General features: G+C 46.5%; 1 protein-coding gene across 1 annotated transcript in view; it reads right to left on the minus strand.

The window, feature by feature from the left end:
• Nucleotides 1–27,935, minus strand: part of LOC309611272 (O-acyltransferase like protein-like) — a 71,086-nt gene that overhangs the window by 12,008 nt on the left and 31,143 nt on the right. The window contains 11 exon segments of the mRNA XM_082355457.1: nt 291–374; nt 2,718–2,850; nt 4,006–4,149; nt 4,404–4,517; nt 8,610–8,708; nt 10,107–10,292; nt 16,224–16,325; nt 21,261–21,328; nt 23,381–23,670; nt 24,558–24,621; nt 24,625–24,749. Of these exon segments, the coding sequence (XP_082211583.1) occupies nt 291–374; nt 2,718–2,850; nt 4,006–4,149; nt 4,404–4,517; nt 8,610–8,708; nt 10,107–10,292; nt 16,224–16,325; nt 21,261–21,328; nt 23,381–23,670; nt 24,558–24,621; nt 24,625–24,749 (1,409 nt within the window).

Consider the following 27,935-nt stretch of genomic DNA (forward strand, 5'->3'; position numbering starts at 1 on the left):
GTAAACATCTAAACCAGGATATGTGAGTGGGTTTCCCCGAGTGTACAGACAGATGGATGTTTTTGAGTCACTATCAGTCATTCAGCATCAAATAAAAGTCTCTCTGGGTACATGCATTTTCACACCGTCGCCTTTAACAGGCCAGTGTGTGAGCCCGGAGCAAGCCCCGTGCTGCGTCACCGCATCCTACATCCGTGGCTTCCTGACGCGCGAACGATACCCAGCCCTCAGGGGCCGCCCACAGGGGCCGGTGGAGGGCACGGTGACAGCAGCGGCAACTAAGAGGCGGCAGACGCGTCACGCACCGTGTACGCCAGGGCAGCCACTAGGGACAGGGTCGACAGAGAGCAAATCCACTGCAGCAGAGCCAGCACCTACAGGGAAAGGAAAGGCACCGTTCACAGCCCGTTTTGGCCATTGTGTACTTAATTCTTTTTACGCTCACTTTTTGTGTGTTATTAGTGACTTGAGGGGTCTATTTGTAAACCTCAGTCAATGACCAAATCTGACCGAATAGAAAGTTCAGATTAGTGGTTACTGGGGTGAGGGTCGGGGTGGGGTAGGGGACAGTGGGCGGTGTGGCCACGAAGAGGTAGCACAAGGGTGACCTTTGTGGTGGCAGAGGAGTTCTGTACCTTGATTGTGGTGGTGATGGTTACACAAATCTACAGACGTGATAAAATTGCACAGAACTATACACACACACAAACGAGTGCACGTGGAACTGGTGGATCTAAGGTCTGTGGGTTGTGCCAGTGTCAATGTCTTGGTTGTGATCATGTGCCATAGTTACCTTAACATGTTCCTGGTGGGGAAACGCAGGTCAAGGGTACACAAGATCTCCTCTACTATTTTTGTGACTTATGGTGACTCTTAAATCATTTTTAGATGAAAGTTAAAAGAAAAAAGTAATGCTCTAACCCACTCCTAACCTCCCATTCTGTTCCTTAGCCAAATAAGGCTCCTTGATTGCTTCTGCCCCCTACCATAAATGTGAGGGGCCCCAGCACACAGCCTGTACCTGGGCTGCACCTGTCACTAGGGACATAAAATGGCAGAAGGAATGGGAGAATGGAGATGTTTCCAGCTCACAGAATAACCCTGTGAGATAAATCCTATTACTGCGCTCAGTTCAAGATCTTAGATGTCACCTTACTTGACCTTTTTAGACCCAGACCTATCTTCCAAGGGTCTCTCTTGCTTCTCTGTTCCAGTTCTCAAGGTGCTATGATGACATCTACATCAACCTGAACTAGCATCTTATCATGCTACCATCTTGTCTCTAAAGAGAAGCTCTCCCCTCCTTGGGTCTCAGGTTCCTGCCCTAGGTTCTGGCTACAGGGAACAAAGTTACTTCCTCAGGGGCTCTCCACAAGCCTCCTCTTAGCCTAGGGTCCCCTTCACTCTTACTCAGAATGCACACTGACTTACTCCTACCACATGGAATATGCCTCAGCTGCCTCCAGCTGGGACTCTGTGTTCTTATTTTCTGGCTTCTACAGTTTGTGCTTGGCCTACTCACCCCATCGAAGTCATTCCTCCAGCTCTGCTTGACTTGGGTTCTAGCTCTATGCTCCCTGGTCCTGACCTGGTCCTCTGAGTGGTTCCCAAATGCCCCGTCATCATCTTAGGCTTTCCTCTCTGCTCACACCCAATTTCTCCCTGGGCACCATGAACCTGGATTCTGCTAAAGCACCTCTTGAATGGTCCTCTGTTATAATCTACAACTGAATTGTGCATTTTCAGGGGAATATCATAACTCCAACCTATAGGAAAATACACCCGTAGCACCTGTGTATCCATTCCTTCCAGTAAAGCCCTAGCTCCTGTTCCTGCTATGAGCAACACAAGATTTTCCAAGGACCAGCGCCTCATCTCTAGAACGTTTTGGTGAGGTACCCACAAGCCCTAGGCAAGCCAGGGTAGGGCCTAGCAGTGGGGATTTGGGGTCAACATTGCCCCCTAATAATGCAAGGGAGTTCTTGGCCCTTCTTCCATTGAGAAGCAAATTATCCATCATTCATTTATGGAGTGATTTCAGAACCAGGTGCTAGATATTCAGAGGTGAATAAGACATGTTCTGCCCTCAAGGTCTTATGGACCAACAAAAGTTATATGAAAAGGTTTTGCACAGTTCAAGGCCAAGATAGTATTTTAACTAAATTGCCCTGTGGGTGGACTTGAGATCAAGAAGACAAGAGGCAAGAAAACTAGTAAAGAAATCCAAGTAAGAGATGAGACGAGCTTCAACAAGGTCAGTTGGTAAAGGCTACGAGAGGATGGCAGGAGAAACAACCCGCGGGGCTTGGTGGGTGATCGGATGGGGAGGAGCGGGCAACGAGGAGGAGGCATCCCACCCGTCAGAGCCTTGGTACAGAACCAGAGAAACCACTGATATGGGAAAACACACCCAGTAGGAGGGCAATGGCCATGGTTCATGGTTAGGTGGGTTGGATTTTTAATAGCACAAGCTCTTTGGTTTCCAGAGATAAGATTCTTGGTCAGATTGGACAGTTCCGTCTGGGAATCAGGTCGTGAGGTGTCTAGAGGGAGGAAAGCTGTTACTTTGCCTTCCAGATGGAATTTCTTTCCTGTGGGTAATCATTCTGATTCACCATCCAATGCCATTAGTCAAGCCAGAAACCTGTGTTCATCTTGGACGCCCCCAGTCCCAAGCAGACCCAGTCCTTACAGTGAGGTATGGGGAAACCATATACCTTGATTTTGAGAATGTTTGCCTCGTGGTTTTGGTGCATGAAAATGCTCAGAAAGAGGCCCACAAGGAATGGCCCAAATTGGCCGCAGGGCTTCGTGTAGTACTCCAAGATATATAACACAGCTGCATTTTCACTGAAGAACACAAGGACGTAAGGCCAAAGGTTACGTTTGATCTGGACATGGAAAAAGGAATCCCTCAGATGTCCACTGGGGCAATCAGCAAACCCAAAGGAAAACTGGGTGTACATTTGTTCATTTCCTCAGTAATAATCCACAGACAGTGACCTCATGATCCTGCCTTGGGCCACAGCTGGCTTCCGAAAATTCCAAATTCCCTTGGGCCCCTCCACACTGGATCCCAAGGAAATATGACGGCTGTGTTCATTTTAAATAGTTGTTTCTGGTGGCTGGTATGCTGGGATAGCTCTAAAAATGTGGTTCCCAGAGGTGAACCTCTTCTGAAAGGAGTGAACCTCTTCATGGAAGCACTGACAAAATTCGGTTGCTTGGGCCACACCCCCGGAGATTCTGACTCAGTTGGTCCAGGATGGTGCTTGCTGGAAGCATCAGTGGGATTTCAAATCTCCCCAAGTGACTCTCATTTGCATCTGGAGTTGAGAACCACTGGGCTACACAGGAGCGAGCCTCCTTCTCGGTCACCTGGCTATGCCCACAGAGGCTGATGTCATGATGAGAAGGGCATGATGCTTCCCTGGTCAAAAGGCCTGGGGTGTAGTCAGTCACTCATTCATTCATCTATTCCACTCACAATACATTTTGAGCACTTTTGTGCCAGACACGGTTCTGGGCTATTTTACATCAGGAGGTCAGTGAAGGCTGCTCTGAGAAGGTGATGTATGCACAGACACCTATAGGAAGTGAAGGAGCTAGCCCTGCCAAGATCTAGATCCTAAAGGAAAAGTATTCTCCTGTGAGGGAATGGCAAGTGCAAAGGCCCTGAGGAGGGAGCATGCTGGGTGTGTGGAAGGAAGGAGGCCAGTGTGGCTGGTCCTGAGTCAGCAAGCAGGGAAGTGATAGATGAGGTAAGACAGGGATTCTGCCTTGAGATCAGTGGAGGAATTTGAGCAGATGACTGACAGGATCCGATTTTCATTTTCATCTCTCTGACTGCTGCCTTGAGAATAGATTAGCAGGAAATCTTACCAGTTTTTCCTGTAGAAGACACAGGGTGTTTATAAGGAAGAAGTGTTATATATACCCCCATTGGAAAGGCAAAATAGCATAGTGGGTAAGGTCCTAGGTTCAGCTCACAACTGTGTCACTTACTAGGCGTGTGACCTTGAAGAGGTAACCCCAGCTTCCTTAAATTTCAGTCTCTCTATTCCATAATAAAGATTCCAAGCGGCAGTTCGCCGCTGGAGGAGAAACGCAGTACGGCCACTTGGGGGCGCTCCTTTCCTCCGAGAAGTACTTCAATGGGCAACAGTGAGTTCCCTGTGTTTTCAGAGCAGACCCCCAGCACAAGCTGAAAGGTTCAGAAGTTTGGAAACAAACACGCAATCAACTTTCCCATCAAGGCCGAACAGTTCCCACCCAGTTTTTCCAGGAGCCGATGTGCACGGTGCAAAGAGCCTGGCATCCATACAGCAGCCCTGCCTGGGAGGTCCTGGCCAGTCCGAGGGCAGGCGAGGGATAGAGCAGGGAGGGCTGGGAACCGCGGTTACCTTGCATCTGACGGAGCTGCCACTGGAAGGTTATAAGCCAGTGTGAGCAGAGCAGAGGCGGTGAAAGATGCCAAGAACAGCGTGGCCCCGAGGAGGACAAGGGTGTGTTGATTTCTGCAAAGAAGAAAGGACGTTCACTTTCCTTCACCGCAAAATTTGTGGACACGAAAGACTTGCAACCTTGGCCATCAGAGGCACTTCCTGCCAGCCTGCCTTTGAGAGAGGCTGCCGTGGGCGCAGCTGTGGCCGAGTGGGGCCGGAGCTGGGCTGGAGTTAGAGAGCCTCAGTTAGCCTTTAGTCTTGACCATTTACTAGCTGCCGGGCCCTGGGCAGGACCTTGAACTTGAATTTCTTCATCTTCACCCTGAAACTTACTGTGCAGCTCAAAATGAGACCATGCCTGGGAATCTCCCTTGCCACGCATGAAGCGCTGTATGGACAGATGTGGTGGTTGATTCAGGAGAGGGGTGACTGTCAGGCACAGGTGGGACACAGGGATCCTCCGCCCACCCGAACGGAGAATCTGACAAATATCAGGGTGCAGGTAGTTCATGTGGAGGTAGGAATAAGGGATGGGGTTGGAACAGGGAAGCAGGGAAGGCCAATGCAAAGATGCAGTATCACGGTGGCCAATGCCAGAACGTTCTGTGCAGCCTTATGAAATGCAACTCAAAACTAACTGTCCTGGGGGATGAAAGAAAGAAGCATTTTCCTACTGTCTTCTATACCCCCTTGGGTCAAAGGTGGCCCCACAAAAATTAATTCCTCCACAGTCTGGGACTTTGCATGTGTAAGGCTGAGAGGGTTCCTGAAGGAGTCCCAGCTGTAGTATGTGGGCAGTTCTGGGGCAGGAAATGAGATTTCGGGACACAGGCTCAGAGCAAGGCACTGTTTGGTTGTATCTACTTGGAATTGTGAGGGTCGGGACCAGGAGGCTCTGCAGTGGTATGGAAGAATTGTCAAACATGAGTGCCAAACCAACCAGCACAACCCTGCCTTTAGCAGTCCTATTCCAGTGCTTGAAGTTGCCATGGTTCTTCACGAGGAAGGGATGAGATACCATTTGCTTAACACCACAGTGATACAGGGAGCAAATTATTTTTATCTAGAGTGCCAATTCTAGTTTAGTGTTAATGCTTGGAATGGAAGAGGAGTCCTAGCTCAGTGGTGCAGTGATTGACTAGTAATGTCTGCCATGGGTGTGGGCAGGAGAGGTACGGCAACAATGCTGTATGTTTACCGTGCCTTTTGCCAGACCCTCCAGTTCAGTCCTCCTTGAATTATTAGAATTCTATAAGAGTGTGTTATCTGAAGGAAAAAAGCCCTATCTTTTATACCTCTTTCCATTTAGAGGCTAAACGCAGTAGCATAGTCACAAGTTTGGGTAGTGCTGGTTTTTAGCTGAGGAATTGAAATCTACCTTCCATGACAGCCTCTCGGAAAGATGCTGACATTGGGGCCAGGATGCCTCAGTCATAAGGACACTCAAGTAGGTTCCCACCAGGTCTAGAGTGGGGAGGTACTAAGAACTCACTGTCCTCGGTGGGTGGTAAACCATCCTGTCAGGCCATCCAGTAAAAACCCACATCCACCCAAGGAAATATTTGTTTAACTCCCTGGAGGACTGGAGCCCAAACCATGGCACCTCTTCTCAGGAGTCAGACAAGTCTCCACTAGCTACCACCGCTACAAAGACTCTAATAAAATCTTCCTAATACAGACTATTAAGGGCTGGATTGTGTCCCCCCCCCACACACACACACACCCACCCACCCACATTCTAAACCCCGGGACCTCAGAGTGTGACTCTATTTGGAGATGGGGTCTTTAAGAGATAATTAAGGTGAAATGAGGTCATTGGGGTGGACCCTAATCCAATATGACTGGTGTCCTTATAAGAAGAGGAGATTCAGACACAGATACCCCAGAGGGAAGACCATGTGATGACCCAGGGAGAAGACAGCCATCTACAAGCCAAGGAGAGAGGCCTCAGAAGCAACCAACCCTTTCTCCACTAAACACCCTGACCAGAAGTCAGGGCATCCTGCTGCCAATGCACCTCGGAGGGAGCCAGCAGAGGCTTGCCCTTTCTCCTCGGCCGGGGCTTCAGGACTGGCTGAGCCACGCACCTGCCCACCTGTACCTGCAGGCACCCGCCATGTGTCCAGAGCCCTTCCAGCAGCCATAGCCCATCACAGAGGGCACTGTGCTGGCTCCCATATGTACGATCTCGCTTTCTCCTCTGGCCCTGATGTGAAGTGTATCATCTCCATCTCATAGACATGAACAATGAAGATGAGAGTCCAGCGACTTACACTGGGTCCCCCAGCTGGTAATTTATCAGTCATGATTTGAACCACATCTTCTGACTCAAGCTCACTATACCAGCAAACCACCTCTGTACCTAGTGGAAGCATGGAACGATGTTTTTTACGTGGTCAGCCAAAAACTCTTCTACATTTGAAGTTAGGAAGCTTCACGTACTTCAGATATGCATGTAAATAGACAGATCTGCCTTTTTAAAAATTGTTCAATTCTCAGGATACATTAAAATTTGGAGGGACTTCCCTGGCAGTCCAGTGGTTAAGGCTCCACACTCCCAATGCAGGGGGCGTGGGTTTGATCCCTGGTTGGGGAACTAAGATCCCACATGCCGTGCAGCGCCACCAAAAAAAAAAAACTTGGATGCATTTTCCTTGCCCAGGATGCTTGAGTCTTTGCATGTGGCTGGAGTGGGCAACATCATGGGTCAGCCTGTGATTTAAATGTCTCCTTGCAAAGGGCATTAACAGGTAATCGTGAAACAGAGCTGGTCAACACATATTTGGAATTCAGCTCCACTGCTAGTAATCAAAGACTTAAAAATTAGATGTGAAAAATGAATTTTTCTTACATACCTTAAAATAACAAGGTTTGCATTTTGGGGTTTTGTAAAATTATGAATAGTCCATATTGACAATGGTGTAATTAGATGGCCAGAGGACTGAATATTGATACAACCTTTAAGGAAAGCAATTTGTCATCATACTTCAAAAGCCCAAACGACTCATGCCCTTTGACCCAGTAATTCTTCTTAAGGATATGCATTCTAGAAATATCAGAGTTGGAGACAAATGGTTACCACGAAAATGTTTATGAGACTGTTATTTATAAAATTGGAAATAATCTAAGTATTTAACACTAGGGGAAGATATAGGTAAACTATAGTTCATTCATGAAATGGAATGTTATACAGACATTAAAAGTATGTTAACTTAAAAAATAAAATAATATAGGAAAATGCTTATATCATAAAACTATTAGAAGAAAGATCTAAAGTATATATGCAGAATCCTTTCGTGTATAAAACACTGTGCAAAATAAAAGATCAGAAGAATGAACATCAAAATATGGATAGCAAAATCACCTCTCCCTGAGTGAGGAAACAGGTCTAAAGTGATTGTTTTTTCCTTTTTTTATCCTAATATTTTCCAATGTTTCTTAAATTGAACATGTATTTTAACAAAAAGAATAATATATCTTTTAAAATATGGCATGGACAATCCACAAACTATAATTCTCCCGTGAATTACCGAGGCCTTAAGAGTTTTTCTAAAACTAACAAAAATTAAGGTGATAAACATGCAACGTGGGGAAGCAGGTACACTGATGCATTGCTTGGGACACTATAAATTACTCCACTCTTTCTGAAGAGTAATCCCACAATATGTAACAAGCACCGCAAAATTGTTCCTACCCTTTGACCTTGTAATTCCACTTGGAAATAACCCCCCAAGGAAATAAATACAGAAGAGGAAAAAGTAGCATGTTCAAAGACATCCGTTGAGGTGCCATTTATAATCATAAAAAATTGGAAACAATCTAGGTGCCCACCATAAAAAATGGTATATAAATCCTGAAACTGACAAGTAAGCAGGTCATGTCCAGATGCGGAAATGTTTCTAAGAACAGTGAAATGGAAAAAAACTGAGACTAGATATAACAGACACACTGATTATAACTCTGCAAAAATACAGACTGATTGTGTAGGACAAAGATTAGAGGAGAACTTAGAAGAAGTAAACAGTGGCGGGTTTGGTGTCCACGCTCTTCTGGAAAGTTCGTTTCCTAAATCGTAAAAGCTGCTTTGCCCAGAACTGGATACTCTCTTAACAGTCTTATGAAAGAGGCCACACGGGGAGAAACACTTGTTCCAATTAGACTCACTTTCCGTGGAAGAAGAGGATCACCGGGGTCATGAGATGGAACTGAAAGTCATTGGCAAGATACCACGTCCAGCCGTTGCACTGGAAAGGATCCAGCAAAGGTCACTTCTCTCCTTCATGTACCAGCTCTGCTCCACATCGGTTCACCTTCCTGGACCAGGGGGAGGAACTCAGTAGGCGGGTGGGCGAGATTTCCACAGGAATAGAAAGGACTTTGAGTTACAGACATTTCACATACCTCATCTCAACTAATCGTTATAACAATCCCGGGGGAGTAGATATTATTACCATTTTACAAACTGGAAATTCAGACAACTTTTCTCTCTTGTTGAAAACAACAATAATAGCTAATCTCCCAGGACAGTGGTGGGAACTAAATTCCATCACGTTTCACGGATGTAAGGATTAATTATCCTTATGGTGCGCTGGAGTCAGAGGGTCGATGTTGTTCTCTCTTCCTTGCCTTCCTGCCCTCCCGCAACTCCTGGTGGAGAGAATGTGTTCATTTAGAACGGAGGCCTGGCTGCAGGCGAGCTTTTGTGGGAAACCCCAGAGGTCCCACGCATGATTGACAGGAGATCGGCCGGCCAAAGCCACCAGGCGGTTACCTGTATTTCTAACTCAATGTGAGGCAATTCCTGCGGGCAGTTCTCTCCAGGGCTTCAGAGATAAAAGGCGCCTTGGCCTCCCCTCCCACGCCCTCGGTCCCAGGGAGACCAGACTTATCCGAGAGAAGTGACAGCTTTCCTTGTCCCACGTATGGCCCAAGCCAGTCTGACTCTGGGAAAACAGCCCAGCCTCTCCTCCTGGACCCCGTCACAGACGTGGGTCCACCTGAAGGTAGTTAGACAGAGATGTGCACCCCGTCGAAGCTGCTGGGCACTTGGGAACTAAAGGCAGCCGTCTGGTTGGCCAGCGGTTATGCGGCCCCGCTGTAGCGATGCTCCTTTCAGCTGTGCTTTCCAGGCGAAAGCAGTGACATGGTTTAATTACAGCTATTTCACTTCCAGTTGCTCCAGGCTCATTAGGAGGAAACTAGGGCTTTAAGGAAGCCAGGACCAATATATACAGGCGTTGTTGCTCTGTCAGATCTGGCTGGACATGGGATAGAATTCATTCTGGGGAGGGGGTGGTGCCACGTTCCGTTTCATTACTGGTTCTCTGGGCGGAGGTGAAGAAAGCGTCCTTCCCCCTGGGGCGACATGGACCGGAATGGAACCGTGATGGGGCAACAGCAGCTGCATCCGGGGCAGGCACAGAGATGGTTGCCCCCCCAGACCCACTCCCCTGCCCCCGCTCCGCTTTCACAGCAACTGCCCCGTCAGGGATGGTGCCGTAACTCCCACCCCATCACCAGAGGCGAGTCTTCCCACCCACAGCATCACTATTACTCCAGAGAATATGCCAGAAGAAAGCGGATCAGACTCAGGTTGGCTCTGGGAAGGTTCACCAAACCACGTGAAGGGAGACACCGGATTGCACCTCTCTGCCCTTTCACGGCCAATGACTTAAACTCACCACATCCTGGACCGACAGGAAGTTATCTAGCAACAGCAAATACGGCCAGCACGCTTGCTGGCAGTTCTCCAGGTGGAACTCGGGCACTTCCCAGACGGGTCTCCAGGGCACAAGGGAGAACAATCTAACCGAAAAGCACGCTGAATACAGGTGAAGAGGCTGCAACCTGGCAGGAAAAAGCTGGGCAAGAGGGTGACTCTCCACAGAGGCTCCGTTCGGTCCCCTGGGTGGGCACATAGCGATGACAGATAAGATGTTCGAAAACAGATTGTACTGCGTGGGCGACCACCTCCCCACACACCCCTCAAACCTGCATACATTTGTGTTCAAAAGCTTTTCTTGAGCACCTGTCATGTGCTGGCGCAGGTGCTACTTATGCAAAACTACTGTTATTCACTGAGCAAGTCATACGTGTCAGCCACTGCGCTAGGAGCTTTCTAAACCTCAAAATACTCCTGTCAGGTAACTATGACCTCGATTTTACTAATGAGGAAATTATAGCTCAGAGAAGTTTGAGTCACTTGCCCCAGATGGTCCAACCACATAGCAGTACTGAGATCTGACATTGTTGCGTGTTCCTTCCACGAGGCCTCCCTAGACGAAAATCGCTTTCCAGTCTCCCTCTTCTCCTCCCTCCCTTCCTCACTTTATTTCTTCTTTCCATCCCTCATATGCTACCTGCTTCCAAGCAGGATTTGCAGCAGCTACAATGATGATGAATAAGGCACTAGATGTCTAGACCGGGGCTGATCAATAGAATACAACTGGAGACAAGTCGGCCACTTAGCTAACATCTCCTAGTGGCCACATTTTAAAAAGTCAAAAGTACAATTAATTTTAATAATATACTTTGGTAGCCAATATATTCAAAATATTATCATTTCAACAGATAACCAATATAAAAAAATATTGAGCTATTTTACATTGTTTTTCTTTTACTGAGTCTTTGTTTAGCCGCACCATGCGGCTTGTGGGATCTCAGTTCCCGGGCCAGGGATTGAACCCAGACCACGGCAGCGAGAGTGCAGAGTCCTAACCACTAGACCACCAGGGAACTCCCTTACCAAGTCTTTAAAAGCCGGTGTGTATTATACATTTGTAGTACATCTCACTGGTCCACCCGTGTCTGGTGGCCCCTATTGGACACCGTGGGAGGCGCGTGCAATTCTGGCGTGGATTCTGGGTGGGCCTCCATCAGAGCCCTCTTTTTTTAAAGAACCTATGTAAGACTGCAGGTTTGTGCAACAAGGATAGAGCACGTGGCCCAGCAGCACCTCTGAACATCTTGGAAGGGGCGTCAGGGCCTGGGGTGGGGTATGACAGACAGGGAGGGCAGGGCTGCTGGAGGAGCAACCCCCCGCAGAGATGGGGGTCAGCACCCTGCCCCTGGTCTGCACCCAGACCCGGACCTGTGGGACTCTTCTCCTCCCCACAGTGATAACATCCTTCACAGAGAGCGCCAGGTGGGCGGGAGGGTGGTGGGTATTGAGGAACAGAGCTGAAATTGCTGATCAGATTCAGAGAGAAAGGACACCAGCTATGCCAAGATGCAACTTCCCAGATCAGCTCAGGCGACAGCCACAGAGCCCTCACTGGGTCCTGGGTCCTGCCAGATGAGCCATCTGACCACGCTGCTTTGCAGCTGCTCCCACAGGCCCTGGGCTCTCACCTCCCGGCCTCCCTTCCCACCATCTGTCCCCTCCATCTCCCCAGGGAGAGTAAGTCAGCGCCCTGCTCCCCTCTGAACCAGGGTTCAGGTCAGATGTCCTCAGGAGGGAGCAGGGTAGAGGCCAGTGTCCAGCCCCAGGCAGCCTCCGAGCTGGGGCCAGTGGGGGTGGATGGAGGCTGCAGGGTGGACCGTGCCTGGGGAGGTACAGGGGAAGGAACGTGAAACATGATTTCTAGTTTTGTCTAAATTTTCCACACTGAGAAAATCATATAATTTCTCGCTTTGCTCTTCTATGGAAAAGGGGGCCGATGGTTCCTTAAATTCTTCTAAGAAGGTGGATGATTCCTGCCTCCTAAGATTCTCTGAGAATCAAAGGAGATCAATAAGAAAACTGAAACGTGGGAAGCATCATATAAATGTACATGCGCTTCATTTTTGTCCGAGCTTGAAGATTTAAAGTTAAAGTGGGTTTTCAAAGATTAAAAAGTGTGATACCAGCCAGTGTCACGGGGCTGTGAGAAGCAGGCCTTCTCGTACCTGGCGGGTGGGAAAGTCCATTGGAAGACATCCATCAGAACGTTAGATGCACCAAATTATGGATTCCACTTGTAGGAATTTACCCTGCAGACGTGCCCAGACAACTGCGCAAAAATGTATAGACTTTGTATCATCGTCTAAGATTACAAAAAACTTGGAAATTACCTTCATGCCCATTCATGGGGACCGGTTAAATACGTGATAGATGGGGCACCTACATGGCGCCATCCCAGGCAACCTTAAAATCAGTGAGGTGAGCCCTTGCATGCAAATAGAGAAACATGCCAGCACTAAATCGTTAAATAAAAAAAGCTATGTGCAAAATAATGCTGCATTAAGTGTAATCCTATTCATGGGGACAGGGTAGGGGGTGGGGAAAGTACATGTAAATAATACGTGGAAAATCCCTGCAAGAATGAATTCATAAGAAACTGTTAACACAGGTGTCCTGTGGGAGGTAAGACTGGAAGATGTGCCTTTATTTTTAGTACGTGACCTCTGTTTTAGTTAGACATTATTATCAACAATTTTTTTAATCTACTAAACTAATTTTTAACATGTGGCTCCTAGTTGGAATAATCACACAGCTGTAAGGGTCTGGAGCCTCTACTCTCCTCGTTCCCGTGAGATAACATCTGTAAGGGCTTACCCCTAGAAAGTGGGTTTTTGCCTTTTCTCTAATTTGCAGTAGCCCGCACTTGGGCCCCCCTCTTCTGCCCTCTCCCCAGTCTATTCTCTGTCCTGCAGCCAGAGTGATGCTTACAAAATGTAAATCTGACCATGCCACTCCCCTACAGGAATCCTCCGAAGGCTTCTGCTCTCAGAATAAATGGAAAGTCCTAAAGACAGCCCACTGGCCCTACAGACCTGGGCCATCACCTGCTCCCCCTCCCCTCCCCTCCCCTCCACCTCTCTGCCCTCATTCCTTCTGTTCCCCAAGATGCTTGCTCCACTCTGGCACCTTTGGGCTCTTTGAGATTCTGCAAACACATCAACCATGGCTCCCTCCTCAGGACATTTGCTCTTGGCTCCCTTCCGTGGATCCTTCTTTGCTCACGGAATTTTTTTTTGCTTAGAACATTCCTTTAATTCCTTCAGGGTTCTCGATAAATGTCACCTTCCCTGACTACCTTTCCAGAGGAAGACCCTCTGTCTTGCTTCCTTCTCCAAATTATCACTTTGTGGCACTTATCATCACCGACCTATTATAAATGGATTTGCATATTGCAACTTAGTGTTGCATATTTGTTGATTTATCTATTGTCTATCTCTAGTCACTAGACTGTAACCACCATGCCAGAGGCACTTGCATGGCTTCTCAACTGCTGAATCCTCAGAGCCTAGAACGGTGCCTGGTACATAGTGGACCCTCAATAAATACAGAAAGAGCGAGTGAGCAAATGATCTCACTTCCACTCTTCTTGGAGTTAAAAAGGCAAGTAATAAATCATAATTGAGTAAGAACAGTGGGTCTTGCCATCATGAATGAGAACATCAGAATAGCTAGGAGCTGGCTGCTTTTTCACTGGGTTTACCTTAAAGAGGGTGTTTTAAGGTTGGTGATGCTTCCCTTATTTTTCTTTTGTGTGTGTGTTTCTTTTGTTTTGTTTTTGGTGTGTTTGCTTGTTTTATTAGCCACACCACTCGGCTTGTGGGATCTTAGTTCCCCAACCAGGGACTGAACCCGGGCCCTCGGCAGTGAAAGCGCAGAGTCCTAACCACTGGACCACCAGGGAATTTTCCTACTTCCCCTATTTTTCAACAAGGTTTTGCCCCGGGTTGGGCTCACTCTCTTCCTGGCTCCCATCTGGCACTCTTCCAGAGCTCCCCATCTCAAAAAATCATTACCATCCTCCATGTCGCTTGAGCTGGAAAAGCTGAGTGTCCTTGATTGGCCCCCTCTCCATTCCCACTGCCCATCGCCAGTGCACATCCTGCAACAAGTTACTCACTGGGGTCCTCGCCACCATCTTGCTCCATGAGGCCTCACCACCTCACCCCCCCGCCCTGTGCTCCCTCTGCCCCCCACGACTGCTTTATCTGCCTAGTAAAACACGTCTTGCTCTTCAATCCCCAGCTCCAGGATTTTTCTTCTGAAGCAAGTTTCCCAGGCAGAACCCACCATGCCATTGGATCGCACACCCCAACCCCTAACAACCCGTCTTGGCATTTATCACTAAGAACCCTTGGCCTGCATGCCAATCCCTCTCCTCCAGAAGACCACAGGGCAGGACAGGCTACTCAACCCAGTGCCACGTGCCCGAAAGATATTGAAAGAGTTAGCATTCTGTCAAGCGTTCAGAACGAGGACTAGATTTATAGAGCTTGGGGCATGCGGGATCTTCTGCCGCGGCACTCGGGCTCTTTGTTGTGGCGCGCGGGTTCTCTCAAGTAGTGGCGTGCAGGTTTTAAAATTTTTTTCTCTCTATACTTGTGGCGTGCGGGCTCCAGAGCACGTGGGCTCTGTAGTTTGTGGCACTCAGGCTCTCTCGTTGAGCCGTGAGGGCTCAGTAGTTGTGGCGTGTGGGCTTAGTTGCCCCTCAGCATGTGGGATCTTAGTTCCCCGACTAAGGGATCGAACCTGCGTCCCCTGCATTGGAAGGCAGATTCTTTACCACCAGACCACCAGGGAAGTCCCATTTTCATTTTTGAGATGAGAAAACTCAAGCACAGAAAGGTTGAGACACTTACTCAAGGTCACACAGCTGGTAAATGATTGAGCCAGAATGCAAGCCCAGGCAGACCAGAGTCAGACCTTACCTAGTCCATTTGACGAACTCAGAAGACTGTTTCAACGCTTCCCTTCCTGTTTTGTGACAGTGCAGTGTAACAAGAGAGCCATGGACCCTAAGTAATGAGATCTGGGCTCAGCAACAAACCATGATTTAGAAAGTGTATAAATGAAGGGTTTGGGTTACGTGAGTTGAAGTTCCCTTTTCTCCTTAAACTTCTGCTGTCTCATTACATGACTGCCACTCTGCTATCCCATTGGTTCCATATTCTGTCCCAATATTGTATTCCTTTCTGCTCTGACCAACCACACATTAATTCTGCTTGACAGCAGAATGACCATCATCCCAAGCTTCAAACAGCCCCTCTCCCAGTTGTATCTTATTCTATTTTTATCATTACCATTAGTCTCTTATTTACAGGATCCAGTTGCTATTAATTTATATGAGCCATACAAATTCTGTCGAACATAGATTCCATGAGAATCTGACTGTATGTTTATTGAAGTGTGCTGTCCATCAGCTGAGGAATAAGGGTGTTTTTGCTGGTTTAATATAGTTCAAATTCTATTAGGACAAATACCATGAATAGGGCTTCCCTGGTGGCGCAGTGGTTAAGAATCTGCCTGCCAATGCAGGGAACACCAGAGCCCTGGTCTGGGAAGATCCCACATGCCACGGAGCAACTAAGCCCGTGCGCCACAACTACTGAGCCTGTGCTCTAGAGCCCACGAGCCACAACTACTGAGCCCGCGTGCCACAACTACTGAAGCCTGCGCGCCTAGAGCCTGTGCTCCACAACAAGAGAAGCCACTGCAATGAGAAGACCACGCACTGCAATGAAGAGTAGCCCCTGCTCGCCACAACTGGAGAAAAGCCCGTGTGCAGCGATGAAGACCCAATGCAGTCAAAAATAAATAAATAAAATAAATAAATTTAAAATAAAATAAAATAAAATCTTAAAAAAAAAAAATACCATGAATACTGGTATCTTCCACTGGCAAAAGCCATTACACCAGCAAGAGCAACAGTATTTAAGGAAGAAAACTATTTTTCTCAGTTTATTTTTCTTTGAAAATTCTTTCAAAAGAGGGTTAAAGACTAACAAATAATAAATGATTACACAGCAATAATGAATTAAGAAATCATATAAATAACCTACCTTGTAAGGCGACTGAGAAAGTATCTGAGTATGACTTTAGGGGTTATTCCTTTGTCTGAATTCTGATGCATCTTTAAAAAGGACCTTGCACTTAACCAGCCACTGAAAGAAAGAGAAGAATAGATCATAGGAATGATTTATCAGTGATACAGTTCATGGGTTAATTTGGTTGTCTCTATCAGGACACAGTAAGTTATGCTGCAGTAACAAAACATCTTCAAGGCTTAAAACAATAATGGTTTTTTTCTTGTTCATGGTACATGTCCATGGCCAGTCACCTTGGGTTCAGCAACTTCCTCACCACGGGAGGCAGGCTGATGGAGCGGCCACTATCTGATAGTTCAGCAGTGACCATGGCAGAGGATAGGACAAGAGCGTTCTGGAGGGCCTCAAGTTAATAAATAAATGTTCTAGCCCAGACGCGACACGCTTAAGGTTGTTAGCATAATAGCAAGACCAGGTACTACTCATGGGTCAAACCTAGTGATGGAGCCCACCCAACCATCATGGGGCCAGGAAGTGGAATGTTACCAAGTACCTGGAGGGAGGAGAGCCAGAAATACTTGGTGATTGACACTAATAACTACCACATTGGTCTTTTGAAGTCATAACATCAAGGCTTTGCATTTCTGTAGTGTCACATCATTTTCAAAGCACTTTCACTAACGGGGTTGGTTTTGCTTCTCCAGCCATACCAAACCACTCTGCAGTAAATGTTTGTTGAGTGAATGACTGAATAGATGAATAAACAGCCCTGCTAGGCAAAAGGGAAAATATTACCACCCCTGCCTACCTAGTCAGGAAATTGAGACTCAAAGACTAAGTGGGCTGCCCAAGATCCCAGTTAGAATTCTTCTTAACCAACATACCCTGATGACAAATTCATTACCCAGAACGTTCAGCTCAAGGAACTGAGGCGATGCCTTTGGGTTATAACTTGATGGTAAGCAAGTATGTGAGTGAGCTTCCCAACCTTTATTTCCCCAGTTTTGTTGAGATATGATTGACATACAGCACAGTACAAATTTAAGATGTACAGCATAAGGATGTGATTTACATACATCATGGAGCAATGATCACAATAAGTTCAGCGAACACCCCTCATCTCATAGAGACACAAAATTAAAGAAATGGAAAAAAGATTGTTTTCCTTGCGATGAGAACTCTTAGGATTTCCTCTCTGAACAACTTTCATATAAAACACACAGCCATGCTCATTATGCTTATCATGTTGTACGTTACATCCCTGGTACTTATTGGTCTTATTACTGCGAGTTTGTACCTTTTGAGTTTCCCAATCTTTTGACACTTATACCGATGACCCTTGTGGGTGTTTCACTAAAGAACAAATGTGTTGGACTTCCCTGGTGGCGCAGTGGTTAAGAATCCGTCTGCCAATGCAGGGGACACGGGTTCGAGCCCTGGTCCAGGAAGACCCCCCATGCCGCGGAGCAACTAAGCCTGTGCACCACAACTACTGAGCCTGTGAGCCACAACTACTGAAGCCCGCATGCCTAGAGCCCATGCTCCACAAAAAGAGAAGCCACCGCAATGAGAAACCCATGCACCACAACAAAGAGTAGCCCCCGCTCGCCACAACTAGAGAAAGCCTGCGCACAGCAACAAAGACCCAGTGCAGCCAAAAATAAATAAATTAATTAATTAATTTTTTAAAAAAAGAACAAATGTGTTTCCTCTTGCAAAAGAAGGCTGTGTGTGTTGGGCAGGAGTTGGAAGGGATCAGGGAGGGTTGGAGAATGCCTTTATTCTCTTCCAACAAGAGTTTCTTTTGAGATGCAGCAAGTTGGATTCACTATAATAGGAACAAAATTTATAGAGACATGTAAAAGAGAGTGCTGAGTTGAGGAAGTAGCACAGCCAATTCTGATTCCAGCCTCCTCTTAATTTCCGGAAAGAATGAATCAGGGTCTCACTCTGTGTGCGGGCATGCACCATCCTAAGTTCACAAAGACAGAACAAAGAGAAAGGCTGGCAGGAAAACAGACTCTGAGCAAGAGAACTCGTTCCAGGAGGCTAAACAGACCCAGTGACCTAAACAGACTGGGAAAGAATAAAATCCTGCAACACAGATGTATGAAGTCAGCCTGAGAGATAGAAAAGGATTGCAAAACCATCACCAGTGATAATCAGAAGTCTTTAGTATTACTGTGTAAATATATTAGTGACTTAGTGGTTAAGACATAGATTTCCCATGAAAAAACATTATATTTCACTTCTGATTCTAACTTCCCTAACTGGGAGGACTTGGGCAAGTTATTTCATCTCTAAACATCAACTTCCTTATCTGTAAAAATGGGCCCGATATTGCTTCCAACTTTATAGGTTCATTGTGAGATTTGTATGAGAGAAAAGATTTTAATCTCTTAGCACAGTGGCAATACTACATATCACTGTTAGTAATATTTCCATTGTTCGAATGAAAATTTTATTTAAAAGACGATGTGCACTTTCTAAAGTAATAAAATGAAAATTGGAAGGGGAAAAAGAAAAAACAGTTACTGAGACTGGCAATGAGAAACAGAAGCAAATAGGAATAAAGAAAAAAGAAACGTATGTCTTGGTCTCTTGCACTGTGTCAGGATCTGTTGGCTCCCACCCTCTGCCACTCTCAGCTTTTCACGCCAGGGCTGGCACGGTGGTTCTCAGACGTTAGCGGGCAGCAGCATCACCTGGAGGGCTTGCTACAGTCAGAGGGCCCGATTCAGTGGACCTGGGGTGGGGCCCGAGAATCTGCATTTCTGACCAGCTTCCAGATGATGCTGGAAGAGACCATATTCTGAGAAGCACTGATAAAAGCAAGCACTCCCTGGGCCCCAGACTGAGCCCAGGGTCAGGTATGTCATCTTTATAATAAAAAGGGTGGGGCTTCCCTGGTGGCGCAGTGGTTGAGAATCTGCCTGCCAATGCAGGGGACACGGGTTCGGGCCCTGGTCTGGGAAGATCCCACATGCCGGGGAGCAACTGGGCCCGTGAACCCAGTTTCTTGGACATCTGAAATCTCTGTAGCCTTGGCCTGTGTTTTGGATAACTCAGGGCTGACCCAATGGCTCTCTGTTGTCTCTGATTCCCACTGATGGCCCTGGGATGACCAGTGGCCTTTCGTGCCCTTCATTCTTCCCTCCTAGTGGCAAGTCTCCAGCTTGAGTTTTGCTTTGGTTCCAGCCATCCTGATCTGTCCTTGCCAGCTCCCCTCCCTGGGCTTGGAGCTCTGCCAACCAGTCCTAGCCAGCCTAAGGTGTCTTTTTCTTGTTCTTACTAGTCTCCTTGCAGGGAACAGAGTTCTGGTCTTTGAACTGCTGTCCCCTGGGCGGACCTCCCCACCCTCCAGAGCCTCTCACCCTGCACTTGGACTTCAAATGCCTGGTTAGACCCAGCTATGCCCTCTTGGAATGTCTGGTGCCCAGTGGTTCCCATATCATGGCCTTGTTCAGTGCAGACGGTAGGCTCTGACCCTTGCCTGTCTGGGCTACTCTCTGTTGTCACTCTGGCCACCTCCGAGCATGAGCTGCTGCCCTAGTGGTCAGGTCTCAGCTCATTCTGTACCCTACTTCCTCTGCATTACCCCCAAGAACCTACCACGCCAGAGTCATAAAACAATTCAGAAGTCATTTCGACAACTACTTATTGAGCAGTACTATAAGCCTAGCGCTGCTTTAGGCGCTGATGACAGCAGCACCCAAAACAGAGAAAAATCCTGCCTTCTATTCCAGTGGAGGGAGACAGAAAATAAATATATAAACATATAAATAAAGTGGCATCTATAGTCTGTTAGATAAAGAAAAACGATAAATCAGGACACATGAAGTCTTATATGTGGAATCTAAAAAAATACAACAAACTGGTGAATATAACAGAAAAGAAGCAGACTCACAGATAGAGAGAACAAACTAGTGGTTACCAGTGGGGAGAGAGGGGAGGGGCAAAATGGGGTGGGGAAGGGTGGTACAAACTACTGGGTGTAAGACAGGCTCAGGGGTGTACTATACAACACAAGGAATATAGCCAATATTTTGTAATAACTGTAAATGGAAAGTCACCTTTAAAAACTGTATAAACATTTTTGGGACTTCCCTGGTGGCACAGTGGTTAAGAATCCGCCTGCCAACGCAGGGAACACAGGTTCGATCCCTGGTCCGGGAAGATCCCACATGCCGCAGAGCAACTAAGCCCGTGCGCCACAACTACTGAAGCCCGTGCATCTAGAGCCCGTGCTCTGCAACAAGAGAAGCCACCGCAATGAGAAGCCCGCGCACAGCAACGAAGAGCAGCCCCCGCTCGCCGCAACTAGAGAAAGCCCGTGCAGCAACGAAGACCCAACGCAGCCAAAAATAAATTAAATAAAGAAATAAATTTATTTTAAAAATTGTATAAACATTTTTAAAAATTAAAAATATATATAAAATAAAATAAATAAAGAGGACAAGGAAGGCCTGCTGTGAAGGTGACATCTGAGTAAAAACATGAGGAGGAGAGGGAGCAAGCCATCAGGATAGCAGAAAAGTAAGTGCTGCAGAAAACTGATGGTTATTTGTAATCCCTGTTTGGGAGCTAGTTCTCACCTAATCCAGTGGCTCATACACTTTTTAATGTCATGAACTTGTAAAAAATTTTTTTTAATGAGGCACGATCAGAAGATGGCTCTGTTGTTTGGCCAACACCAAGCTCTCCAGCACCCATCAGTATGTGTCTTCCTTTTCGGCCATTCCCAGCATCCTACATAGACATGTCCTTGAATCGCCTCTCTTTAATGACCCCTCTGATCCCCACTAACCATCTTGCTCCACTCCCCAGTCAGCGACTCCACATCCTTCCATCCTCGCCCCGATCCAGCCAGGCTTCCTTTTCCATCGTTCCCCGGAGGCACTGTGGACAAGGTCACCAGGAGACCTTCATGTTGCCAAAGGCAAAGATCACTTCTTGGTATATTCAACTCCCCCAGTGTGAGCCCCGTAGACCACACCCTTCCTTCTTGAACTGCTGTCTTCTCTTGGTTTCCTGGTCCCTGAGGTGTCTTACTTGTCCTCCCATTTCACAGGTCCCTCATTCTCAGACTCCTCTGGGGCTCCTCCCCTTTTTCCCCGCTTCTACAGATTGGGACACCAGAGGTCCTAGGATTCAGTGCCAAGGCTTTAAATGCTGCGTGGATCCCAAGGACTCCAAGATTTCCATCTCCAACCTTGACATTTCCACTGATCTCCAGACTTACACAGCGAACTGCTCACTTACCTTCTCTACATGGATGTCTAAAAGGTCCCTTTATCTTAGCTTGTCCAAAAGAGAAAGCTTGATTTTCCCCTCCAAACCCTGCTTCTCCAGTGTTCTCTGTCTCAGTGAATACCATCATCACCTACTCAGTTACCAAAGCAAAAAGCAGAAATCGTCCTCAATGCTTCTCTTTTTCTCACACTTCACATCCAATCCATCAACAGGTCCTAACATTTCTGCCTCTAAGACATATCTTGAACATGACCTTGTCTCTCTATTCTAACCACCACCACTGCAGTCCAAGCCTTATCATTTTTCATCTGAAATATGGCAAAAGTCACCTGATCGACCTCCCTGCTTCTGTTCTTGACCTTCTTAGGTCTATTATTAACACAGGAGCCAGAGGGATTGTTCTTAAAATGTCAGATCATATCACTTTCCAGATTAAAGCAATCCAGCAACTCCCCAGTCCGCCAGGACCCATGTCCAAGCTCCTTAGTGTTGCTGCAAGGTCCTACACAGTCCAGCCCTGCCTGTCTCTCCTGTCTTCATCTCCTCCACCTTCACCATGCTTCAGCCTTCCTTCTGGTCCTTTAACAAGGCTCTCCCTCTCTTGCCTTAGACTTTGGTACTAGTTGCTCCCTCTGCCTGAAACTGTCTCATCCTGATTTTCCCATGGCCGGCTCCTTCTTGCCATTTGGGTCTCAGATCAAATAGCCTCTCATCAGACAAGTCTTCTCTGACCTAGTCTAAACAGCTACAACCCCCTGTTCTATTTCTTTCCTGATGTTTATTACTATCAGGTTGTTTCTTGTTTATTTATTTGTTTATTGCCAATCATGCACACACACACACACACACACACACACACACACACAGAGACATAAATGGAGGCCCCATGAGAAGCCCTTGTTTGTTTTACCCATTGATGTATCCTCAGGACCTAGAACGATGCCTGGCAAATAGGCATTCAATAGAGCATGGTTGGATGGATGAATGCTTAGCATTTAATAAAAATAGCTGCCGCCTACCAGCACCATCTCCCTACGAAGGAAGGGATATTTAACCCAAAAGAGGTAGAGGCAGGCCAGCACAGTGGCTAGAACACAGACTCTGGAGTCAGATTGCCTGGGTTTAGAGGACGGGTCCACCAGGACTATCCTCTTCAGTCTCTATCTTCTTATCTTTAAAATGGAGGTTTTGTGGTCTAGCCATATAAGGAATATTACTCACCCATTAAAAAGGAGTGAAGTACTACACTTGTGCTACAACATAGGTGAACTTCAAAAACATCATGCTAAGTGAAAGAAGCCAGGCACAAAAGGCTATATATCGTGTGATCCATTTATATGAAATACCTAGAACAGGTAAATCCTCAGACACAGACAGCAGATTTCTAAAAACTGGAGGTAGGGGGCACTGGGGAGAAACTGCTTAATGGGTATGAGGTTTCCTTTGGGGATGATGAAAATAGATAGAAGTGGTGGTTGTACAACATTGTAAACGTACTAAATGCCACTGAATCATTCACTTTAAGTGGTTAATTTTATGTGATGTGAATTTCACTTCAACCAAAAAAGAACGAAAAAAAAGGGATTTTATTATAACAGTTGTCCATACTGTATAGGAACATTCTGAGGATTGAATGAGGTAATGCTGCAAAGGACTTAACACAGTGCCTTATATTTATCAAACATTGAATAAAATCTACCTCTTAGTAGTTAATTTAAATAAATATAGCTTTATGTAATATCACATCATTTTCTTATTTCTTTACATTTCACTGTAGTGAAAACTGACAACTTGATCATGAATTTGCATCATACCATGAGCCAGAATTTGAGAACCACTGAAATAAACAGTTTTGATAAATAAAATCACCTTTTGTATAAGGCCCATTTTAGACAGCCATCCTAAATCGTTTAATAAACTGAAGATATGAAAGAGAGGAACCGGTGAGAACAGTACTGTCCAGAGACGCACAGAAGCGAAGGCCAAGGTGAGTCAACGTGAGCCATTCGATTTTTCTCACTAAAGTGAGAAGAGCCACACATCCGCATCCACACATCCCCGAACAAGCAGCCACAAGCACAACAGCAGAGAAAACACCATATCACCTGATCAGGAAAAAATGTGTCAACGCCAAGATAGAATGGGCCACTCCGAGAATAAAGGTACAATGGATTTTTAAGCACTCTGTCTTTCCATTCAAGCACATTATCTGTCACAGACATAAAAAGCAATATCTTTTTATCTAACAGAAGAAAATCATGTGATTTATCTTTTCAGAAAAAGCAAGATGAACACCTTTAGCTTCCAGTTGTATTGAGAGGGTTTTATGCATCCCCGTAATTCACTTAAGAGGAGAACTTGGATTGGGAATAAGAGATGGTGAAAAACAAACAAACAAACAACAACAACAAATACTTCAATCAACTATACTCCAATATAAAATAAAAAGTTAAAAAAAAAAGAGAGAGAGATGGGGGCTGAGGTAGCTAATCGTAACCAGGGCTTAGCGCTCCTTTGTGCCTCTACAGGGCCAGCAGCGCCCTTGGGGCTATAGCAGCATCACCTGTCCCTCATGGTTCAGATCTCCTGGGAGGATCTTCAAACTACCCCGGGGTTGGCCCCTCCCCTCAATTCTGATATGTGTGTTTGGTCCCCACTTAGAGAGTTCCACTCTGTTGATGGGAGTGCGTCAAGAGTATAGCAACAGAAAGAAGGTCGAGAAACACTGATTTCATACTAGTGCACAATATTTATTTATATTTGCCAATTTTTCCAGGAGAGAAGAAAAAAGTTTCTGGATTCATTAATCATGATGAGAGGGAACCCGGCTCTTTGGACGATGAAAATACAATACTCAGCTATCACTATTCACCTGGTAATCAGGTGCCTGATTTACACCCAAGAGGAGGTATAACAACCACTGGACACTGGTCTGGAAAACTCATTTATGGGAAGTCATGGCTCTGTCTCTAAAACAGAAGGAAGGCTGCTCGAGTGGAAGGCTGCAGCCTCCCGTCCTAGGGCCCAACGTGATCCCCCTACACAAAAGCTCCTCTCTTCCTCAACGGCTCATAAAGATTCCTCAGTTTTCCACACCCAAAGACAGCCATGCGGTCATCTGACCGGTGCGCCCAGACGTGATCCAGAGAAGGCTCAATACTCAGAGGCCGTTCAGGGCAGAGCACGTGCTTCCCGGCATCTTTGTGGTCCAGAGGGCCAGCACGTTCTTCTGCCAAGAAAAGCATTTCAGAGCACGGCCCATGGCTCCTAGAAATCCTGGGCGGGAGCAAAGGTGTTACTGTCCACACTGAAAGCCAGACCAGTCCACAGGCCCACCCCGCAGGCAAGAGGCAAAAGACACAAACCAGTGATCCTGGCCGCCACACGGACGCTCCCTCCCTGCGACCCTGGAAAGCTCAACTCGGTTCTCCGTGGTCCCCTCTTGATCTATCTGTGGACCTTTGGACTTGGTCTCCCTCCCCTATGAACCTTGACTTTCCCTAACAGTCTTGACCTGAGGTTGGTGACCCCACTGTCCCATACAGAATACGCTCCCCAAGCTCAGTCCCCAAGAATGCCAACGCCTGCCACCCCCCGACCCGGTCCTGTTTTACAAAGGGTTGGGGCAAGGGAGATTTAGACATCATTAAGAAATCACATGCTCCATAAGGCCAGCATGTCACTTGAAATGGCATCCTTAGTGCTTTCCCAAGAATGAATCACTTGCCAGCAACATCCCTGCCTGTCACGGTATGAAAACAGAGCGGTCAGTGGAGAAGCAGCTAAGGGTGCAGACCTTACAGTTAGTTGGACACTCCTGGCTCTGAATCTAGCTGTCACGTATTAGCTGTGTGACCTCTGGCAAGTGAATTAACCTCTCTGGCCTAAATTTCCACATCTGCAAAATGGGAATCAAAGTAGATCTTATAATCATGGGATTATTGTGAAGAACAAATGAGATAGTGTCACAGCTACTACCACTCACTCTTTTAAGCCCTATTGCTTTAAGAATGGTAACTCCCTTCTACTTAATTTATGCCCTTTAATTTAAAACAAATTTGATCTGGCTCATCCTGAGAGCCGATTAAGTGTCTGGAATTGTGAAACAGGAGCCTCCAAAACTCAAGCCGGCTCCAAGAGACTCATTTCTTCTCCAGGACGTAGCCGGGTGCCTTAAACATTGTGGACAGAAGAAGTCCTTGCAGAATTGAAACTTATTCACAATCGAGATCTGGCTTATAACTAAGCTCTGGAAATCTAAATCCATTTCTTAAATGGAAGGGCATAATTAACTAGCATTTTGAGGTTCCAGCTGTAAAGATGAGTTTTTCCATGGGCGTCGCTCTCAAATGTGCCTGCCTGAAGGCACGAAGCGCACCCTTCCATTTAAAAGAATTTTCTCTCCCCAAGAATTGGCATTGTCACAGCACAACCAGCAGTGTCCTACACCTCGTATCCTGGCTCCCCTCGGTTCCCCGAGAAGCCACAAACTGCAAAGCAGAGTCACGGGACTTGGCTTCGCCCAGTTCTGCCAATTCCTTTACCTCTCTCCTCACTTTTAAACCGAGCACATTTTTGGCAGGGCTGTTGTGAGGATTCAAGAACAATATTTGTCAAATATCTGGCCCAATGCCTAACTTGGCAAGCAAGAACTGAATACATTTTGCTATCATTATTATTGTTTTTCATCTAAATTCTACTTGCGGGTGAACTTAACTAAGAGTAGCTATCAGATCGTCCGAAAATAACTGGCCTTTAGAGAAGACAGCCTCTCTGAGTCCCATTTCGCTCATTTGTAAATGGAAAGTATCGTAAACCACAGGAGCACAGGGAGCGTCAGGTGGAACAATGCATGTGGTTCCCTAAGTGCGGGTCCCTAGACCAGAAGCTTCAGCACCCCCTGGGAACTTGTTAGAAGTGCACAGTCCCAGGCTCCACCCCAGACCTACTGACTCAGAATCTGAGGGGACAGGGCCTGGGAATCTGTGTGGTGACAAGCCCTCCAGGCGATTCAGGTGCTCACCCAAGTTTGAGAAACATGGGTGTGACAGTGCTTCGAATTTCTGGATTTTCTCAGTGATTATTACTGTGAGCCCAGTTTAAGTAACAGACCACAGAGTAAGAGCCCTGGGGCCGAAATCCATAGCTATTTACTTCATGAAGACGTCCTCAAATGTTCGCTGGTATTTTTCTCATCTAAATAGTAAACAACAGGCTCACGTAACAGGAAACCATGCTAAGCAAATGCAATGATTATTTGGAGTATAAAGAACTAGGAATCCGAAATACCCTATTTGGCTCTAAACATCTAGAAGACACAGTGGTCTTATGTTGATTTGACTTCCTGGTGAGTATAAAAGTGGAGAGAAAAAAATGCTGAACCTAAGGGTCTCTCCATCTTGATTATTTCCAAACATTCAGGAATGTGATATTTTACTCTGATGGTATTAAATACAAAAAAAAAAAAATTGCTAGAGCAATGGAACACAGAAACCCCCCATTTTGAGACCACAGTTAAATGTAGCTGCTGAAAAAAGTTAACACAACCTTAGTGTCCCGATCAGGGAGAGCCTTATTTTGGGTGAAGAACCTAAAGTTTCAGGGGCTGATTCCTAGAACCATACCAGGTGTGTCTGCCTGTGATCTGGTTTTAAAATGCAGGCTCTGTGGGTTAGCCTTTCACCCGATGATAAGCAATGGTGAATTTTGGTGACTGTAGGCTCACCCTCAAGCTGACAATTAGAAGCATGTGACAGGTCCCTGGAACCCAGTTGACCTCAGCAAGGTCAGTCTAGCAAGAGGTCTTGACCAGTTAAAGCCCCTACCCATTCCTCCCTCTCCTGGTTTAACTGGGAGAACAAGGAAAAGAGGAACGAATTAGGAGGAGGTGAGGACACATTATCTCATTGAATTCCTTCAACAAATCCCATTAAATGTCCCCATTTTACACATGTGGAAACTGAGGTTCCTAGAGGTCAAACAACCTGACCAAGGGCAGAGTTAGAAACCAAGGCAGGTTTGCCTGGGGTTTGCTAAGCATATGCTCTTTCTGCCAAGCCCACCCTGGAAACTTCCAGATGGCAGCCAGGGAGCTGAGAGAGTTCTTGAACCACGTGAGGTGAGAAATAATGGAGAGGTCTGAGGCTTGGGGGAGGCCATCAAAACTGTCCTCAACATCTGACAGGGCCGTAATAGAAACAAGAGAGTAAGCAGATTTATTTTCTGAGACCCCAGAGGGCAAAAACCAGGAACCAAGAGTAGAAATTATAGGGCAGCAGGGATTGCCGCCGTGCAGAAGCCTGACAATGAAACTTCCCGTCACGATGGGTTCCGAGGGCTTCCGATTTGGGAAGGAGGTTGCACAGGGACCTCTAAGCCTTCTCAGCGCTTATATTTTATCATCTTTATACAAACATGCTTTTGCTGTTTTTCTCATTGTTGGGGTTTTTTGTCGATGTTGCTGCTATTTTTGTT

This window comes from Balaenoptera borealis, assembly GCF_965194805.1.
Source record: "Balaenoptera borealis genome assembly, chromosome: 14".
In the NCBI taxonomy this organism is placed as follows: Eukaryota; Metazoa; Chordata; class Mammalia; order Artiodactyla; family Balaenopteridae; genus Balaenoptera; species Balaenoptera borealis.